Below are 22,599 nucleotides of genomic sequence, written 5' to 3'. Positions count from 1 at the left end.
CGTTACGAAATCTTAATTCTAAAATTCCATTTGTCTCTTAGTTTCTTTCTTTTGTCAATGGCAATACAATGTCCACCGTGTAATTTATTGTGATAATCTGCGCATATAATTACAGCCGGCTTATATGAAATCTTCTTACTTTCCAGTGCAGTTCGTATACTATGGTAGTTGAAATCTTATTGGTGTAATCAGGATATTATCGTTAACTTTCAAATTTGAACAATTTAATCGTACAAAACCAGCCGGATAAAATAAAATCCAGGTTCCAAAATGAAACTTTCCAGTTTTATCATTCTCCTGTTAGGAATTTAAATGAATTTTCAGAAGGAATTTTTCCCTCAAAAACTAAAATTTGTTTGTAATTTTTTTGGTGAAATGTCAATTTTAGTATATATGTATTGATGCGCGATATTTTTAGTTTTATTATTATGCTCTGAATTGAATTTTAGTCTTCATAAAAAAAAACCATGTACTTAAATTATCAATATTATCGTTAAAATTTTATATTTAACATGATTTATTAAATTAACAATGATATTAAACATTTAATTACATAATTTTGATAAAAATGACTATAATTAATCAAAATAAAATAGTTATAATACTATAATTAATTCAACAAAAAGTACAATCACATCCAATAGTAGAATTAACTTTTGCCTGACTTTTGTGATGATTCGATTTTTATCTGCCTTAACTAGTTATTCAACTTTGATATGGTGAAAGCTAAAGAAACTTTTTCTATCCAAGAAATATTTCATTGTTGAAAAAAAATATCCCAAACGATGCAAGTTACTGGTCAATATCAAGGATAGCAACTAGTACAAACTTTGAGTCAATGTACATGGATACTCAAATTTGAGAAGGATCAACGATGCCTACGCAGAGCCTAGAGTCTATCATGATAAAATCAAGAAATGAATTGAGTTGAATAAAGTTGCACAATTGTTCGTTACTATTACGCGATTCCTGCGAGGTCGCCGAGTTCATTGTGTACATGCATTCTTCATCAGGAGTCATTTACTCTAAGTCAACAAATGTACCTTCGTTCTCACGAAGTGAATTATATCACTGCTATTTGAATAGAAACTAGGATGTTAGGACAGTAGTTGTATATGGTTCTTGCCAGCGACTTCAGAGTACCATGATTTCCATGCTTCGACATAGTGGGAGAATATGTCTTTTAAAGCTGAGAAAACAGCAACGGAACAAGTTTCTAGTTAGCAAAATTTGGGACAGCATTAGGGAAAATTATTGAGCCTGTGTTTTAATAGTGGGGTATATGTGCTTGCACTAAGGGTGAGAAAAAATACCGAAATACCGAACAACCGTACCGGAAAAAATATCGAACTTACCAAAAAAATCGGTATACTGAAAATTTTCGGTACGGTATCGAAATTTTCGGTATCGATACACAAATTTTTTTTCGATATTTCTGTATATACTTTTTTTCGCAAAATATTTTTTTATTATTATTTTTAAAAATTTAAGTTCGGTATACCGACAAAATTTTCGGTGTCGGTATGGTACCGGTATGAACTTTTTTCATATCGAAAATTCGGTATACCAAATATGCGGGTATACTGAATTTTCGGTATCAGTATGGAAAAATTCCATACCGATATTAGTTCGGTACTGTATACCGTACCGTACCCACCCCTAGCTTGCACTGCATTCTTCTGTTTTGAAGCCACTTAATGAGGAGTCTCCATTTATTAAGTGTGGTTAAAGAATGAAAGGTTTTTTCTTCTTTCCCACATGTATATGTATAGACAAGAAATGGTTGAGGTAATTTGACCATTGAACTAGACAAATAATCAAATTGATGGTAGCGCTTTTAATGTTTCTGAAATCAATTTGTGTAAAGTACCTTGATTATGATACTGAGGCCGATAAGTGGAGGCTAGATTTTCCCAATCTATGACCTGTTTTTCTTTTTCATCTTGAGAAGTTCCGACCTTGTGCACATTTGCAGGAGCAAAAGGACCGAACTGGTAACTCTTGCCTCCTGTTTTTGTCCTTTCAACGTCATTATCCAAATTCTCCTGTTTAATTTGAATATGTATATGTGGTTTGAGGAAATGGGATGCATCCCCATCCACCTTGAACCTCTTTATAGCTGCATTAGTAAGGTTAGTTCCAAAAACCCTCCTCTTGGACTCACTCCAAACCAAGGAATCCACATTTTCTTTATCAGATTTTCCATTCAGCCTCAACCATCTGAAAGCAGGTTTCCTTGTTTCAGGATGATGAATCTGAACATCATTCAAGAGATAGATTAGAGATAGAGTCACATACATTTTAATCTTTTTAAGCATTTTCATGCAAAAGTTTATTGATGAGAATAAATGATGGAAGTTCTGTACAACAGTTCTGGTTTTATAAAACTATCACTCAATAAGATGCCTCACCTTCTCAATAAAATTCATGGAAGACAGCACATTAGCTATATCGTACAGTCTTCTAACCTTTGCTGCAGAGTTGCAAAAAGTAAACGTTAACCAAACGGTTAGTCGCGTCTTAAAGTGAAGGTACATTACTTCTTGTAGTCATTGAATTGCGTTTTCCATCCCCAAGTAGTAGTTTTGCAGCATCATCAAGAGAAATCATATCCATCTAATGAACAACAAACGTAATATTATAAAACTGTGAAGATTAAGAATAGAATAACCAACAATTGCGATGAATTTAAACATTATCTTACATCAGTGCAAAGGAAAAGCTTAACAAAATTCCGCGTCAGAAGCCCAAGAGACTTCTCTTTTCTATTTTCACCTAAATATGGAAATAAATAAATCAACGATTCAACGCTTGCAATGTCCAAGATTAAGAATAGCCGCAATCCATATTGAACATTGAACAATGAGGAGTAAATGACCAAGATTAATTACCAGATCTGTTTGACAAAGAACATTTAGGAACAGAATTAGAGTCCGATTTTTCAGTTTGACTTGAGTTGTTAAAATCTGAGCACATCTCATCGTCTTCATCATCTGAAGTCTAAGGAAAAGAATAATGTCAAATAAGATGATGAAGAATCCTGCAATCTGATGACACCCAAGAATTTAGTTGTGAGAAAACATCATGGTGCTTTATTTTTTATAGAAAAAACACCATTGTGCTATATTTAAAAGAAAAGAATAACTTTCATTTCAGTTGGATCTGTCCACGACCACATAACAAGAATCATTCAATTAGAACTTTCAATCAAGAAATAGGCAAAGAAATCATTAGATAGAAGCATAATACTTTCTCAGAGCAACTTGTTTCCACTGCACAACCATTCTCCTTTAAGCCCTCTTTCTGCAGGGTGAGAAAATATTAAAAGATCGTGAACATATAAAATCTACAAATTCCGCCAAGCCTCAAAGAAAGCACAAATCAGTGAGAAAAAAATGTTATTTACTTTTAGGTCTTCCAGAGCCTTAGGGATTGCCCCATACCCTTTCCAAGTATAGCGATTCTTGGCCTTCCGTGCAAGAATCTGAGACACAGAAACGCAGAATGCTAATTTTCAGGTCTAAATTAAAATCCCATGTACTTAAATTCCCAACAATTCATTAAATTATGAAGAGGCTCAAATTTTAAAACATCTTACGCCAACGCTTTCCAAAACGTTCACGATATCATAAATTCGTCGCCTTTCCACCCCTGCAACAAAATTAAAGGAAATCCCAGATCTGGATTACCAAGCAATGTTTTTAGGAATGCAAACTTCGTACAGAAGCTCATTAAAACCATATACTCAATTAAATTTCAATGGGTGCCTTGCCGATTCATACCAAGTCGTGAAGCTGCATCGTCGAGTCCAATTGTTTCGATACCATCTCTATTATACAAGCTCAGGAAACTGAACAAATAAAAAACAAAGTCAACCCACAAATTTCCAAACCACAGCTCTTGCACACAAGTATGAACTTGAAGTTTCAGCAAAATGAACCCACGAACACACGAAATCGAAAGAATTAAGAAGAGTGGGTCCTTGATTTAAGATTTAAGACAAAAAAATATTACTTGGAGCATAAGAGACCCAGAGATTTCTGTTTGCGGCAATATGGCACATCTTTAGATCCAGAATCCATGGCTGCCGCTGCATGGAACTCGGGTAAAGCCATGTAAATCTCTTCAAACAAGTATATCAATCTGTAAGCAATAACACAGATGCATATACGACCAAAACACACACAGTAGGGCGTATCACTGCGTGTGCTTCGAGACCGTTAAAAAGGGTTTGTAAAGCGAAATTCGATCGCGAGAATTTGTCGATTTGGGGGAGGGAATTCGAATGTTTGAAAATGGGCCATGCAAAAACAGCGGGAATTTGAACATTATTTTTGGATTCTGAGACGCGCCGGTTAGGCCGACATTACTGTTTTGACCTCACTGGAGCGTGTCTGTGCTCTACTGCGGGGGACAATAGTGGAAATTCGCATCTGGTTGGGTTATTTGCGGGGAATAGGTCAATCTTCTTTAGTAAGAACATTACATTGTAAATATTGCAATTTGTCGTTATTAAATTATGGCAAGAATTCAATCTTCTATTTAATATTATTTATATGTGTATCCTAAAATGATATTTGAAATTGAGATACTCTTAGATATTTTGTGGAACTAAATAAATTCACTTTCTTTTTAAAATATATAAAATAATTAATTTCTTAATGATTTTACCAAATAGACTCTATTGAACTTATATAATTTGATATATATCATCATTTGGATTTTATAAAGTAATCGCGAGGAGTTTGAAATTAACTAATTTATTATATAACTATTTGATATCTGAAATTATTGTCAAGTCAATTTATTCAAACAAATAAATGAATGTGTTATTATTAATTTAAAATGAATAGATTCAATTTCATCTATCCAAATACAACTTTGAATTTAGTTCGACCTAACAAATCAAAAATCGAAATCATGGATTTGAAATCCATATTTAATACATCAATCCAAAACAACCTTGAATATTGGTAATATATGTGCATTGTCATGAAATGATTATGAATATAGATTATGTAGAAAGATTTTCTGTTAGGACAGATTTCCAATTTTCTATCTAAAAATTTGTGTTTACCATTATATCATATAAATAGTGGTTCTCAGTTACGAATAATATTTTGAAGTCATTCTCTGAACTCACTTTTATCTCTTCTCTTCAGTCTTTTCTAATTATTTTTATAATACGTCATCAGCACGAATGTTTTTGAAATTTCCACTACTCGTTTTTCTTTAAAAATATACTAGACCTTTTTCCCATATTCTATTCATTCAGCCGAACTCATACTTATACATAAACATATTTAAAAATATTTTTGCATCATTTAAAAATAAACCAACCGATTATTATTTGAAAAATCCAAAAGAAAGTTTTTCGCTAAACACCAAAATTGTAAATCGTCAACCAACCCTAATTTTAACATTTTGAATATAATTTAACTCTAACATCTTCTCAGAATCATCATAAGTCATAAAATCTCAAAAGTAACTCAAATCATTTAGCATAAGTCATAAACGTAAGTCGGAAAAACTAGCACTGGTCCTTGGGTTGTGTGAACCTTCAATCCAGCAATATCAACCATCAAGTCTCTCACTAACATCAATATCACGCTCCCCTGCATCAATCACACCTAGTGAGTCTATTGACTCAGCAAAACTTAACCATTATAACAAGTAGTACATATACATCCACATGCAACAGTGAAAATATTTTTACTTAAAATAGATTTTCATGAACATGCATAAACTTAAACAATTTTTTCTTTCATCATATACATTTTCCTTTTCATCATATACATATAAGTTTTCCTTTTATTGAATTCGGATCGTTAATTGTGACTTTCATATCAGCTGAAGGTCGATGAATCCATCTACATGTAATCACAGTACTGGGCGACGGGGACATCAGCGACACTCTCACCTGTCAACCGAGCATTGGCCAATCATATCATCATATTGTGTCGATGTAAATACGATCGTCGGACTCCCTCTGGGCCTTTTGCCTCACGATATCTTCAATCATATCATCTTGTCATCGTATCAGTCACAATCACTTCACCTCCTCCAACTTTTCATATTTTCATCACTTATAAAAATTCACGCACATATAAAACATTTTTCTTTTAAACCAAGCAAGCAACACGTCTTTTAGCATTAACGTTTCATCATAAAATTTCATAAACATTTAAATAAGTGTATTAAAGTTATTTATAGAATTCAGAGCACTGCCAGGACGTATATTATTTTTAGGTTTAAAATGACCGTTTTACCCCTAGAAGCATAACTTTTCATATTTATCTCTAGACCTCAAAACGCCGTCCAAAATCATTCTAAACTTTACTTATTACCTTAAAACACTCCCTTAAATATTCCTTAGGCTTAAAGTTTAGTTTTCGATAAATTCCTTGATTCGTTTATAAACTTAGACATACATCCCGATCTTGACTTGTATTGATTCGACACTTAACCAAACCTCAACTAAAGCTTAACAACACCTAAATAAACCATATTCAATCCAAGCCAAACCAATCAAGACCCATGATCTAGCCTAGAATATCTATTGAACTTCAATCCTATTTTCGAAAACCCTAGTTGGATCAAGCCATGCATCCCTTCGCTCCTAAGCCCCAACCTTCGTCACCAGCCCCTAACCATTGGCCCTAGGACAATGACTGTACCCTAAGCTACTGGATAGAACCTAAAAGACCTAAAAGCCTAAGCACCTCAACTCGTCAAATACAGCATGCACTACAAGAAAAATGATTTTCCGTAGCACGTCATCAACAGCGTCCATTAAACGCACGCTGCGAATACTACTTTTCACGGCGTGCACCCATATGTGCGGCGTGAATAGTGTTGCACTTGATACTATCACTACAAGAAAAGTGGGTTTCCGCGGCATGCAATATGCGCCGCGGAAATGTATCCAGCACGCTGGGACGCACGCTGTAAAGTTGAAAGCCGTCTTAAGTTTGACACTATTGGCGGCGTGCGATTTACGCTGCGGTTTAGTCTAATAACGGCGTGCAGAGTATGCTGTTAATAGTTAAACTATTGTTAGCGTGCATATGTACGCTGTTAATACACTATCTGCAGCGTGCAATGTACGCCGTTAATGTTAAAAAAACATCTAAATATTAGCGACGGTTTGTGACAAATCCGTCGCTAAATATTACCGACGGTGTTTAAATTTAGCGACGGTTTGCAACTGTAACGACGGTATTTAAATTTAGCGACTGTTTTATAAACCTTCGCTAAAATCTGCGTAAAAATAAAAATAAAAATTTACTTTTATAATTTAGTAAATTTTAAAAAAAAAATACAATACACCTATGATAAATAATCTCATAATTTTAATTAATACACTTAAAAATTAACCAAAAATTGAAACAAAAAAATGTACCTAATCGAAATTAAAATCGTATAAGAAAGAAAAATTTTAAGTGTTGTAAAATAGAGTGTAGGAAAGTGGAACGGAAAACGGATATTTATAGACAATTTGCGACTATTAGCGACGGTTTCCCAACAAACCGTCGCTATGACATAGCGACGGTTTATATATATTTGTCGCTGATTTAAGGCAATGAGCGACGGTCTCTTCTCAACCGTCGCTAAAAGGGACTGTGTATTATTATACTGTCGCCGATTTAGAATGGCGACGGTTGAAAAATCGTCGCAATATTTAAATTAGCGACGGGTTCTTTATAACCGTCGCTAATTTAAAATTTCGCCACAACGTACTATCAATGCAAGCCGTGAATGCATAGGATATGAACAGCGCACATTATGACACGTTGCAGATAGTATATAATATTACTTTCCTCAGCATGCTTTTATTGCACACCGTTAATGTATATGTTATTAACGGCACGCTGCGGAAAGTAAATAATATTTACAGCACACATAAATGCACGCTCCAGATATTACTTTCCACATCGTGCTTTTGATGTACGCCGTTATTTCTGTCAAGTTCAACAATATTAACAGCGCCCATATTGATGCACGCCGTTAAAAGTACTATTCGCATCGTGCTTTTAATGCACGATGTTGATAACGTGCTGTGGAAAACCATTTTTCTTGTAGTGTATTAACGGCGTGCATTAAAAACACGCTGCGGATATTACTATGGACGGCGTGCATTCAAACCACGCTGCGGAAAGTAACTTGATACTATTCACGACGTGCTTTAAAAGCACGCTGCGGATATTATTATGAATGGCGTGCATTCAACGCACGCTGCGGATAGTAATATCCGCAGTTTGCATTTATGTGTGTTGTTAATAAATTATTAAAACGACAGCGCACAATAAAGGCACGCCATTAATAGTATTATTAACGGTGTGCAAGTTTATGTGTGCTGCAAAAATTAAATCATTTTTTTTAAAAAAATTTGTGTTCAGATATTGACGGCGTACGATTATTATTAACGGCGTGCAAGTTTATGTGTGCTGCAAAAATTAAATCATTTTTTTTAAAAAAAATTTGTGTTCAGAAACGGCGTACATTAATCGTACGCCGTCAATAGTATTATTCACGGCATGCATATTATAAGCACGCTGCGGAAAATGAGGATGAATTTTAAATTAGCGACAGCTTTAGTAAAACCGTCGCTAATTATAAAGTTGCGACGATTATAATGCCACATTTAGCGACGGTACATTTAGCGACTGTTTACATGAAATCGTCGCCGATTTAAGGCCACATTTAGCGACGGTTTAAAATTAAACCGTCGCCGATTGAAATCGGCGACGCTTAAATATGAACCGTCGCTAATAGACTCACATCGGCGACCGTTTAGTAATAAACCGTCGCTAAAATTCTTAAATTCTCTATTTATAACCAATCTCCGTTCCAATTTTCTTCACAACACTTAAAATTTTTCTCTACTTACATGATTTAAGTTTCGATTTAAATACCTGTTTTTGTTTTAATTTTTGGTTAATTTTTTAATTGTTAATTAAGATATGAGTATTTTTTAATTGTTAATTAAGATCATGAGTATTATTATTATAGTTGTATTGTATTTTTTTAAAAATGTATTATATTATAAAAGTAATTTTTTTTTAAATTTACGCAAAATTTAGTGACGGTGTTGGAACCGTCGCGAAATTATAACACCGTCGCTACATTTTAAGACCGTCGCTACATTAGCAGCGAGTTTATATCGTCGCGATTGTGTGACGGTTGTCCAAAATCGTCGCTCATATTTTTTTGTTTTATGACTATTAACGGCGTATATGTGCACGCTGCATAAAATTGTATTAACAGCGTACAAATGCACGCTGCCAATAGTTTAACTATAAACATCATACACTGCACGCCGTTATTAGACTGAACCGTAGCGTAAATCGCATGCCGCCAATAGTGTCAAACTTAAGACGGCTTTCAACTTTACAGCGTGCGTCGGAGCGTGCATTGCACGCTGCGGATACCTTACCACGGCGCATATTGCACGCCGCGGAAACCCACTTTTCTTGTAGTGATGCACACGCCTCCTTACCCGTGCGATCACTCTAGCCTTCACACCCATCATCGTGCAGCCTACTTAGGATCATGGCTCAGCCCTCTTGAGGCCCCTGGACGAGCCCTAACCGAAGTTAACAGCCGCCGGCACCTAGGAAGCAAAACCGAACCCTAGCTTCCCCTCAACCTCCCAAAACATGCAGCCCCCTCTCCTAGCTTGTGTCTGGCCCTTGCTCGGCCCATCAAGGACCATCCTTCAGCCCTTTTTTGGTCTCCTAGACACACCCTAACCACAGCTAATAACCATGGCCCTCGATTAGTCCTAGTCGAAGAGTCCTTGGCCCACAAGCGTTCTATTTTCTAGCAACCTCTTCCTTTTTCACGTCCAGCCCTCGTGTCAGCTTGTCTTGGATCATGAAATCGTGAGATTTTGAAATAGCATGGCATAAAAACAAAAATAATTACAAAACCAACATTATTTTCATGCAAACATGCATCCAACGTATATTATGGTGTGATAGATGAGAAAAAGAGAATTAAGGCGTGACTTTGAGTATATTATAGTCAAAAACGTTTAGCGATACGAAGAACGTCGACGGAGAGGGACCCTTGTTGCGTTTTCCCTTCAAGTTGCATGAGTTCCCTTCCCAAAAATCTCGTGCATGCGTTTGTGTGTCTTGGGGGAGGGGAGAGTCCTAGTAAATTTAAGAGGGGGTGGGGAGTGTGTTGTGAGGGTTATGGGGTAGGGTTTGGGGCTTTTATTTTAATTATAACTCATGGTGTAGGCTTAGACCCATTAACATGATATATTAGGCCCAATAGTTAATATATAAAATTGTTGGAAACTAAATTTCGGATGTCTTACAAATTGAGCTTTTAATAGATTAAACTAAGTGGTCTAGAAAACTTATAGAAACTGATCTAAAATATTCAAACAACCGGTTGCCAGTAACTGAAGGATAATACGAAGATTTTCGAAGGCAACTGAACTAAGCAGACAACTGACTGATCAGTTGGAACTGATCAGTTACTACAAACAGTTGTGAGCTTATCAACTAAATTCAATCAGCTGATCACTCAACTGTACACGTCATCAGTTAAGGAAAAAGACATTCAACTGACAAAAGTTGACTGCACCAAGTAGTGGGATCGCCGCATTTCAGAAAATTTTTAGTGTACAACTGTCAGAAGAATGTTGACGTGGCAAACAACGGATAGAAAGCTTCAAATTGCATTTAATATTACCATTGGAGAAAAGCCTATAAATAGCAGAGAAGAGCAGCTGAAGATCTTCGAACAAATTTTTGAATTTTTGAACTCTGAACAACTATCGATTTACTATTCAGTTACTCTGTTGAAATCCTTGCAAACATCAATGCTCACGTTTATTGTATACATTCATAGCTTTCAGGCTATACTTCGATCTGTCAAGCACAAACTGTAATACTCGATCTTGAAGAGATCGGTTGTGTTAGATTATTTTAGTTATATTGAGTACTGTAAACAAATTTGTAACTAAGAGTTTCCGTTTGCATTGTTAATTCTAAAACTGAAGTGGGTCTGTACAACTGTCTGTATCGATCAAAGTCTTTTAGTGTATATCATATCCTTGAGATAGAAGGGGCGACGTAGGATTGTTTGAAATCTCCGAACATCTATAAAATCTTGGGTCTTCTTATTTCAGTTTATATTCTATCTATCAGTTACTTTGTTTCCGTACATTATATGTTAACTGATTGATATTGACTTACAAGATTCTTGAGTATCAATTTATCACTAAACTGACTCATCAGTCGAAAAGGTTTTGAAATCTATAAATGTAGCGCCCTTACCCGAGCCACTACTAAACAGACTAATAAACATGCAACATTAAACTTAATACCAACAATTAAACAGCGGAAACCAAATACTTAATCATTTTACAACCCAAATGAAAACAAAGCAATAACGACAGTCTTAAACATTAATACAACCATAACAAATACAAAACATAACCCTGAACGAGAAAATGATAAACCACAGAAAACCTCCACTGGATCACCACCGAAACCCAACTGCTCTAGCCACTGCCCTGGTCGTCCGAACTGTCCAACCTAAGACCTGCCCCGTGGAATAGGGTGCCCAAGATGAAAACAAGGACGTGAGCGACAATCGCCCAATACGAGAATGTACGAGTATACAAACTGATATGATGCATGCAAAATGCAATATGCTCGGATATCAGGGATCAAGTCAAGAATCTCATGCTCAGTCTAGAGGCGCCTGAGTGTGTAGTCTCTGATCTGCCCTAGGCATGTTTTGGCTCCCACACTCATCATCAAGACGTGGACCTGCAATGTCCAGGTCATCAGAGCCCGCGGGTCCCGTCGGACACTGTAGCTCTCGATGCCCCATCGTCCACAATACAGAATAGGGCTGAGCGGCCCCAACAAACGAGGTATATCTCAAAAGATATCAGGCTCAACATGATATGTCATGCATAATATGCCAAAGCAGTAAAACATGTATCATGCAACAGATAAATATGCAGCATATAAGTGTGTATACTACGCTTGGATATCTCAGTCAGTACATCACGTACCTCACTAAAACAATCTGACAGAAAGCTCTGAACCTAGACAATACCAACATAAAGAAATCACTAACAAACCAGATCAAACATGCTACAAGTTCTCCCTAATGATCCTTAAATCACTATCTAAGGATTTAGGATTATACCTGCGTCCGTCGTCAGCCCGCTGATGATGTCTCGATCTCAGTACACCGACCCTCCTCGAGTCGACACTAGCTCCGAAACTTCCCGACACCAAAGTGCCCTAGAAACTGGCTAGAAAACCTAAGGTACAACTAGAACTCTCTCTGAAGAATGCGGTGAAGGAAACAAAATAATCGGCTTCCATTTATAGGCTGAATCTGGACTAGTTCACAAAATCCGAAACAATCTTATCTGCCACGTGTCAGAATCTCATTGGTCTAGTTGGATTTCTCGAGATAATGTAATCCGAAGTAGGTCGGGTTATCCATTTAAAATTCGGTGGATACCAACAACTTGATCCCGAATTATCAATTCTTTAAAACTTAATTAACAACTCATTAATTATGTCTTAATTAATACTTCATTCAAAAAAAATATTCGGGTCATTACATCCTCCCCTCCTTACAAAGATTTCGTCCTCGAAATCAAAACTGAAGTACAATACAACTGAATAAAATACAACTCAAAACAAATGAGGATACTCTGAGCGCATACGACTCTCTAACTCCCAAGTCGCTTCTGCAGTACCTCGGCGTTGCCATTGCACTAGAACAAGTGGAATGGTCTTGTTTCTGAGCTTTTTCTCTTTCCTACCCAGAATTAAAAGCGGCTGCTCGACATAAGTCAAGTCTTCTTCAAGTTGAACATCTGACGGACTAAGAACGTGCGACTCATCTGCTACATACCGTCGTAGCAACGATACATGAAAGACATTATGAATGCTGGACAGATACGGCGGCAAAGCCAATCGATACGCCAAATTTCCAACACATTCCAAGATCTCAAAAGGTCCGATGAATCTTGGGGCTAATTTTCCCTTGAGTCCAAATCTCATCACCCTGCGGAACGGTGAAACTTTAAGGAAAACTTTTTCCCCTGACTGAAACTGTAGAGGTCTACGCTTGGTATTCGCATAACTCGATTGACGATCTTGTGCAGTTTTAATCCTCTTCTTGATCAATTCCACTACGTCAATCGCTTGTTGCACTAATTCAGGTCCTTGCACTTGTCGTTCTCCTATTTCGTCCCAAAACAATGGAGTACGACAACGTCTACCATACAATGCTTCGAACGGAGCCATACCAATGCTACTGTAGTAGCTATTGTTATATGCAAACTCCACAAGCGGCAGATGATCATGCCATGCTGGTCCAAAATCCAAAGCACAAGCACGCAACATGTCCTCGAGTGTCTGAGTAGTCCTCTCAGACTGACCATCGGTCTCTGGATGATAGGCAGTACTCAGACTCAAAGTCGTTCCCAACGCTTTTTGAAAACTTCCCCAGAACCTTGAGGTAAAGCGTGGATCTCTATCACTGACTATACTTGTTGGCACACCATGATATTTAAGAATATCTTGGATGTATAGTCTTGCCATGCGATCGAAACTATATTCCCGACTATACGGAATAAAATGTGCTGACTTAGTCAGTCGGTCCACAACAACCCAAATTGCATCACAATTCTTAGAAGACTGCGGCAAGTGGGTGACAAAATCCATCGTTATATGCTCCCACTTCCACTCAGGAATAGGAAGATTCTGAAGTAATCCTCCTGGTCGTCGATGTTCAGCTTTCACTTGCTGACAAACCAAACACTTGGCTACAAACTGATAAACACTTCTCTTCATATCTTTCCACCAAAACTTGGTCTTCAAATCCTTATACATTTTCATGCTTCCAGGGTGGATACTCAACTTACTCCTATGAGCTTGAGATAAAATCTCGTCTCTCAATTTAGAATCTTCTGGAACTACGATTCTTCCTGGCAAACACAAGGTTCCATCTGTTTGGAATGCAAAGCCAGATGTGTTCTCTCCGTTAGCTAACCTTGCTAACTTTCCCACCTTCGGATCAGAAAACTGAGCTTCTCTGATTTTGGCATACAACATCGGTTCAGATAAAATGCTCGTTACTCGAATGTGTTCCATTCTTTTCTTATGACGGAAGTGAAATCCCAGAGAACAACAATCTTGGATTACACTTGATATGAAACTTGTCTGAAGTGCCGATAATCTCACCTTGCGACTAAGGGCATCAGTTGTAAGATTTGCTGATCCTGGATGATACTTGATTTCGCAATCATAATCCTTTAACAAATCCATCCATCTTCTCATCCTCATCATAGTTCAGCACTCGAAAACACTGCTCCATGATATCGACCCAAGCTTCAGCAACATCAGCATTCTCGTCTCCGGTCAACGGTGGAGGTCCAATCTTCATGAAATCCATAATGTTGACACGGTTCCTACGTCTCCTTTTATCATGATCTCGGTGACGCCTTCCGTCACGATCTCTACGACGATATTCTCGGCCAGCCTCATCGTCGCCATAACGGCCATGTCCCACATTACCGCGACTGCTTCCATCTCCTGACATCTGAAAGAAAACTAAAATCAACTTCTAAATCCTCAAAACAGAATTACTAATGTCCCAAAAATCTTTGCATGCTCTGATACCACCAAATGTAGCGCCCTTACCCGAGCCACTACTAAACAGACTAATAAACATGCAACATTAAACTTAATACCAACAATTAAACAGCGGAAACCAAATACTTAATCATTTTACAACCCAAATGAAAACAAAGCAATAACGACAGTCTTAAACATTAATACAACCATAACAAATACAAAACATAATCCTGAACGAGAAAACGATAAACCACAGAAAACCTCCACTGGATCACCATCGAAACCCAACTGCTCTAGCCACTGCCCTGGTCGTCCGAACCGTCCAACCTAAGACCTGCCCCGTGGAATAGGGTGCCCAAGATGAAAACAAGGACGTGAGCGACAATCGCCCAATACGAGAATGTACGAGTATACAAACTGATATGATGCATGCAAAATGCAATATGCTCGGATATCAGGGATCAAGTCAAGAATCTCATGCTCAGTCTAGAGGCGCCTGAGTGTGTAGTCTCTGATCTGCCCTAGGCATGTTTTGGCTCCCACACTCATCATCAAGACGTGGACCTGCAATGTCCAGGTCATCAGAGCCCGCGGGTCTCGTCGGACACTGTAGCTCTCGATGCCCCATCGTCCACAATACAGAATAGGGCTGAGCGGCCCCAACAAACGAGGTATATCTCAAAAGATAACAGGCTCAACATGATATGTCATGCATAATATGCCAAAGCAGTAAAACATGTATCATGCAACAGATAAATATGCAGCATATAAGTGTGTATACTACGCTTGGATATCTCAGTCAGTACATCACGTACCTCACTAAAACAATCTGACAGAAAGCTCTGAACCTAGACAATACCAACATAAAGAAATCACTAACAAACCAGATCAAACATGCTACAAGTTCTCCCTAATGATCCTTAAATCACTATCTAAGGATTTAGGATTATACCTGCGTCCGTCGTCAGCCCGCTGATGATGTCTCGATCTCAGTACACCGACCCTCCTCGAGTCGACACTAGCTCCGAAACTTCCCGACACCAAAGTGCCCTAGAAACTGGCTAGAAAACCTAAGGTACAACTAGAACTCTCTCTGAAGAATGCGGTGTAGGAAACAAAAGAATCGGCTTCCATTTATAGGCTGAATCTGGACTAGTTCACAAAATCCGAAACAATCTTATCTGCCACGTGTCAGAATCTCATTGGTCTAGTTGGATTTCTCGAGATAATGTAATCCGAAGTAGGTCGGGTTATCCATTTAAAATTCGGTGGATACCAACAACTTGATCCCGAATTATTAATTCTTTAAAACTTAATTAACAAATCATTAATTATGTCTTAATTAATACTTCATTCAAAAAAAATATTCGGGTCATTACAGCAAATGTTTATTCAACCCCCCTTCTAAACACTTTTCAACCTTTAATTGATCCTATCAAAAATATTTTGTTTAGAAAAGTTGTGAAAATATTAGCCTAATTCCGAAAAAGTTCATATTTTCGTCCAAAATCGAATACCGTTTAAAAATACGTCTGGGCGTATAAAATCACCACAAAACACCCCATTTACCACACAATATGTACCATATATTAAACAATTTAAAATAATTATTTAACAAAAAATATTTTCTCTCATATAGTCCCCGGTATTCATTCCTCAATCGAGTCTCGAATACTTTTTAAAATAAAGTTTTATGCACTCTAAAATAAAACTACATATTAAACATGTTAACATGAATATCATAATTAATTCATACATTAAAACTATTTAATTAGTCATTTCAATTTTCCCTATATTTGCATTCAGTTGGATTATGTTATCGTATTTTGGATCTTACAATTCCTTTCTCCCTTAAATGAAATTTTGTCCTCGAAATTAAAGCTTACACTTTTCAACCTTTAACCGATCCTATCAAAAATATTTTGTTTAGAAAAGTTGTGAAAATATTAGCCTAATTCCGAAAAAGTTCATATTTTCGTCTAAAATCGAATACCGTTTAAAAATACGTCTGGGCGTATAAAATCACCACAAAACACCCCATTTACCACACAATATGTACCATATATAAAACAATTTAAAATAATTATTTAACAAAAATATTTTCTCTCATATAGTCCCCGGTATTCATTCCTCAATCGAGCCTCGAATACTTTTTAAAATAAAGTTTTATGCACTCTAAAATAAAACTACATATTAAACATGTTAACATGAATATCATAATTAATTCATGCATTAAAACTATTTAATTAGTCATTTCAATTTTCCCTATATTTACATTCAGTTGGATTATGTTATCGTATTTTGGATCTTACAATTCCTTTCTCCCTTAAATGAAATTTTGTCCTCGAAATTAAAGCTTACCGAATAACTTTAGGTAGTGACTCCTCATGTCTCTCTCAGTTTCCCAAGTAGCATCTTCTTCCGAGTGATTTAGCCATTTGACTTTGACCATTGAAATGACTTTTTTTCCGAGTCTTCTTTCTTGTCTACCTAGGATTTTTGTAAGTCTTTCCTTGTATGACATATTTGGAGTTAATTGTAGGGGTTTATAATTTATTACATGCGAAGGGTTCGACATGTACTTTCGCAACATCGAGATGTGGAACATATTATGTAATCCGGCTAGCATCGGTGGCAACGCCTCTCTATAGGCTAGGGTTCCAAACCTTTCCAAAATCTCAAACGACCCTATGAACCTCTGACTAAGCTTGCCTTTCTTACCAAATCTCACAACACCCTTCAGGGTGCTACTTTCACGAATACGTGTACACCCATTGCAAACTACAACTCTCTTCGACGCTTATCGGCGTAGATTTTCGGTCGGCTTTGTGCAGTCTTCATCCTATCTCGGATTTTGACTACTAGCTCAACTGTTTATTTTAACAAGTCTGGACCAAATTCTCCTCTTTCACCAACCTCGTCCCAATGTATGGGTGATCTACACTTCCTCACATATAGTGCCTCGTAAGGAGCCATTCCTATTGATGATTGATAGCTATTATTATAGGTAAACTCCAATAGAGGCAACTTTGGTTCCCAACTTCCTTGAAAATCAATCACACAAGCTCGAAGTAGATCCTCCAATATTTGAATCACCCTTTCAGACTGACCATCGGTTTGAGGATGAAATGCTATACTGAATAACAACTTAATCCACATCGCTGCATGCAGACTCTTTCAAAAAGATAATGTGAACCTTGGGGACTGTCAAAAACAATAGATACAGGAATCTCATGCAGCCGAACTATCTTTCGGATGTACAGGTCTGCATATTGTGTCATGGTGAATGTCGTTGTGATAGGTAGAAAATGTGCTTATTCGTAAGACAATCAACTATCACCCATATAACAATAAATCCTTTAATAGTCCTTGGCAATCTCACAACAAAATCCATGGTAATATTTTATCATTTCCACTCGGGAACAAGAAGTGGCTTAAGTTCTCCTGCTAGCTTCTGATGCTCTGCTTTAACTTGTTTACATGTCAAACATTCTAATACAAATCGCAGGATATCTCACTTCATGTCCGGCCACCAATACAAAAACTAAATATCCTTATACATCTTCATGCTTCCAGGATGAATTTACGGAGTATCATGGGCTTCCTTCATAACGATTTCTCTCAAAGAATCACCACTAGGAACCCAAAGTCGATCTTGATATCGAACTATACCATCCACCTCAGAATACAGCTTCCGGCCCTTAGCTTCATCTCTCAATCTCCACTTTTGCAGTTTCTCATCAGTAGACTGTCCCTCACGGATTATATCTCTCAAAGTCGACTGTACTGTCATGGTGGCAAGATTATGGGCCTCGCCCCTAGCATATGCTGCAAGCCCAAATCGTTGTATCTCGGACTACAGTGGTCTTTGAAGTGATAATTGAGTAAGGACTGTTGTCTTTCTACTCAATGCATCCGCTACTGCATTAGCTTTTCTCGGATAGTAGCTAATGTTGCAATCGTAGTCTTTTACCAACTCTAGCCATCTTCTTTGCCTCATATTCAACTCATTGTGGGAGAAGAAGTACTTCAAACTTTTATGGTCGGTGAAAATCTTGCACTTATGAACGTCCACTACTTGTTCGATAGGATCGAATACTAGGTTAAAAGAGTGTTTAGAAAGGGGTTGAATAAACAGTTACCACTTATATAAGTTTTTCGAAATTTGAGTTCAGTTTAGTTATAAATTGATACTCGGAATCTTATCAGTCAATATCAATCAGTTAACAATTAAGTGCGGAATAAAACTGACTAATAGATAGAGTAAAAACTGCATGAGAACACGAGATTTTACGGATGTTCGGAGATTTCAAACACTTCTACGTCACCCTTTTTATTACAAAGATAGAATACTCACTAAAAGACTTTGATCGATACAAAGGTTTGTACAGACCCACTTCAGTTTGGACTTAACACTGCCAAAACAGAAACTCTTAGTTTACAAAATGCTTCACAATATACAACTAAATTTAGCACAAATGATCTCTTACAAGATCAAGTTTTAAAATGATAAAAATGTGCTTGAAAGCTCGAAAGTGTAGCCTTGATTGCTTAGAATATATGCGATAAGTGTGAGCTTTTATTTCAGCAAAGTTACAACGTATTTTTCAGATAATAGACGAGTTTAGATGTTCATAATTGTGATTTATTTAACTCACGTTTCTCTGCTGCTCTTCTCTGCTATATATAGGCTTTTCATCAACGGTAACATTTAATATTTGAATCTTTTTATCCGATGGTTTGCCATATCAACATTCTACTGACATTCGTACACTGCAGCTGAATTGCGGCGTTCCCACTATCTGTTGCAGTCTGCTTTTGTACTATTGTCACGTTTCTCTGTTGCTCTTCTCTGCTATATATAGGCTTTTCATCAACGGTAACATTTAATATTTGAATCTTTTTATCCGATGGTTTGCCATATCAACATTCTACTGACATTCGTACACTGCAGCTGAATTACGGCGTTCCCACTATCTGTTGCAGTCTGCTTTTGTACTATTGTCGATTGAACGTCCTTTTCTTGATGTGTACAGCTGAAGAATCGGCTGATAGGCAATATAGCAACTGATCAGATTCCAACTGATCAGTCAGTTGTCTTCAAAACTTCAGTTCAGCTAGTTTCAGTGGCCTTAAAAAATCTGAGCGTTATTCTTCACTTTCAAGCAACTATCAGTTAGAGTATATGTTCAGGAACTCTTGAATCAGTTACGAACATTAATCATTTAGTTTGTCAAACAACCGAAACTTAGTTTCCAACAATTTCTCCCTTTTCGGTGTTTGACAAAACTTAGTAAAATCAACTGAACTTTTTGTAGATAAAATAATTGGAACTCTGTGTAGATAAAATAACTCTTCTAATATACAGATTCATACAAAAAATAAAGAATGAAATAATCTTCAAGAATCTTCAGAAATCTGCCAAAATTTTATCAATGTCATCTTCTCCTTGTTGATCTTTTCCTTCTTTCTCTTCTCCTTTTTTACCCTTGAAGGATCTGAAAGGGGATCGGTTATGGTGACCGGAAGCGCAACGGAAGTTAAAATTTTTAATTTTTCATCAAGAAATTCAGCCACCTCGTGATAATGTGTAGCAAATACAATAAAACACAAAAATGACATTCATAGTGTGTTTAGAAATTTACCTATCAATCTCTCAATATTGATGTTGGCTCCAACTTAGTTGTCAAACAACTAAGCTCTTGAAGGGATGACAATCTACAAGCTTCACCTTACTTCTTGAATCTTTCCTTCAAATTAGGTCCACCACCAACAAGCTAAATCCACTCTAATTTTGCACTAGAAAAATTAGAGCATTTTTCATATGAGAAGAGAGTGTTTCTTCAACCATTGAAGAAAGAAAAAAATGGAGAGAGTGAACAGTATTTTCGGCCACTATTCATGCTAGGAGAGAAGGAGAGACATTTTTTTGGTTGTGGGAAAAGTTAAAGTAAAAAAGTTGCATGCCAAGCCTTGGTTATACAAAAAGTTGTCTCCCAACCTTTCACCTCCCATGCATGCAAATCTTATTTGATTTTTAACAATTAAAAATCCATGGACTTATTTTAATTATCTCAAACATATTTGAGACTAATTAAACATTACTTGAATTTACTCAAGTCCACTAGTTAAATAATTTATTTAAATTGGGCTCTACAAGACTCAATATGATTTAATTAATTCAACACTTGAATTAATTTAATTATTTGGACTCTACTAGGTCCACTAGTGTTTAATTAATTCAACACTTGAATTAATTTAATTTAGTCCATAATAATGTTTATGAAAATCACAATTTTCAAATACATTATTTATTTGGCCAACTTTTAATTTAGGAACACATTCATAAATTAAAAGTTACATTCTCATCATAGAAGTCATACTTCTAATTTCACTACGCTTATAAACTCCTTTATAAGCCGTTCAACACATTGAACTATTTTACTTCTCAACGGGATCTAGAATGTTAGCACTTGTGTGACCCTCAATGGTTCATTGATACAACTAGCCGTGGGTTCACATCTCCATGTGATTCGGACTAAACATGTCCTTATATGAGCATACCCCAATTGCCCCATTCTTACTTATCAACACCTTGATAACAAGAACGTCAGAACTCAAGTCTGATAGTACCCAACCAATCATGTTAAACGCCTAGCAGCATCGCTTACATGATTCCCTAGGTATCAAATGATAGTGCCTGCAAGAACAATTCTATTATGGTTAGCGTACAGTACAGTCCCTTCACTCATATATCCCGACCGATTCGACAACCATTGGTTTATCGAGAGTTGTCAATGAATCGATACTATGTGTCATGTCGTAGTTGCATCGATGGTGTAATCTATGAAACCCCTTTCATAATTACCACCATACTCTGATCAGATATTTCAACCTACATACACATGATAACACATAGGATATCCATACCCGAAAGTAAGCGGTGAATCCCCGACTACAATGCATCGACTCCTATATGTTTCGACAGAACACCCAACCTTGCCACCTGATGACCCCATGAGAGTCGGTAAACAAGTCAAAGTGTAATTCTAGCACATAGAGTCTCAATGTTGTCCCGGGTCATAAGGATTAACGGTGTACAACCATAAACTAGGACGTTTCCACTCGATAAGTGAGAACCACTTGGAAAGTCCTTTTATGGAGGGTTGTTCAGTGCACTCTACAAGGAGCACCTATCTGCATGTTCGGATATCACAATGTCCCCTACCAATGAAACATGGTACTCACATCGCAGATACTAGTCTCGAACTCTAGCGGCCTATATCCTTCTTAGCGGTGGCTGATTCGACTAGGAACTGTTTAGAATAAACAGTATTCCAAATATGAGTTTCATGATACTCATCATATGAGCATCTCATATTCTTTCTACTATTTGTATATTTAAGGGCTTTATCTATGCAACTAGCATGGGTATACAGATAAAGATTTGCCAAAACAATAATTTCAAATATTATTAAAATAAAGTTTGCTTATACATAGAGTTTCATTGTGAACACTAGGCCAACACTTGGCTCGACGGACACCTACTCTAACAATCTCCCACTTGCACTAGAGCCAACTACCCATATGCTTCAAACACATTGATTCGCGATGCATCTCGAATAATGGTCCAGGTAAAGGCTTAGCTAGTGGATCAACAACATTATCTGCGGAGCCGACTATGTCAAAAGACACTTCTTCCTCTTTCTATAATGCCCGGAAATGTTAAAAATGTGAAGGGTACAATGTTGGAACAGATTCAATGGCGCCCGAGCGGTAGAAAAGTCCCACCCGAGCGCCATTGTTCAACAATGTTATGCTTTGGACAGAACCTTCCGCGCCCGAGCGGTACATTTTGACCGCCCGAGCGCCAAAGTGTCATTCGAAAAGTGTTGGACAGAGACTGCCGCGCCCGAGCGGTACATTCTTACCGCCCGAGCGCCGCCTGAAATGTATAAAATTTTAAAGA

The 22,599-nt window shown here is 37.0% G+C and overlaps 1 protein-coding gene across 1 annotated transcript; it reads right to left on the bottom strand.

Moving 5' to 3' along the window:
- Positions 1–781: 781 nt before the first annotated feature.
- Positions 782–4,339, bottom strand: LOC140803859 (E2F transcription factor-like E2FE). Its single transcript, XM_073159714.1, has 11 exons — positions 4,015–4,339; positions 3,783–3,850; positions 3,599–3,651; positions 3,407–3,484; positions 3,250–3,303; positions 2,892–3,000; positions 2,705–2,775; positions 2,541–2,616; positions 2,412–2,473; positions 1,871–2,255; positions 782–1,189 (listed from the first exon to the last, which is right to left on the bottom strand). The coding sequence occupies exons 1-11, from the start codon at positions 4,113–4,115 to the stop codon at positions 1,098–1,100; spliced, it is 1,149 nt and encodes a 382-aa protein (XP_073015815.1). The 5' UTR covers positions 4,116–4,339; the 3' UTR covers positions 782–1,097.
- Positions 4,340–22,599: the final 18,260 nt, after the last annotated feature.

This window comes from Primulina eburnea, chromosome 10 (genome assembly GCF_022965805.1).
Source record: "Primulina eburnea isolate SZY01 chromosome 10, ASM2296580v1, whole genome shotgun sequence".
Taxonomy (NCBI): Eukaryota; Viridiplantae; Streptophyta; class Magnoliopsida; order Lamiales; family Gesneriaceae; genus Primulina; species Primulina eburnea.
The sequence above is the reverse complement of the archived record's forward strand: the minus strand, read 5'-3'. Positions and strand labels throughout refer to the sequence as shown.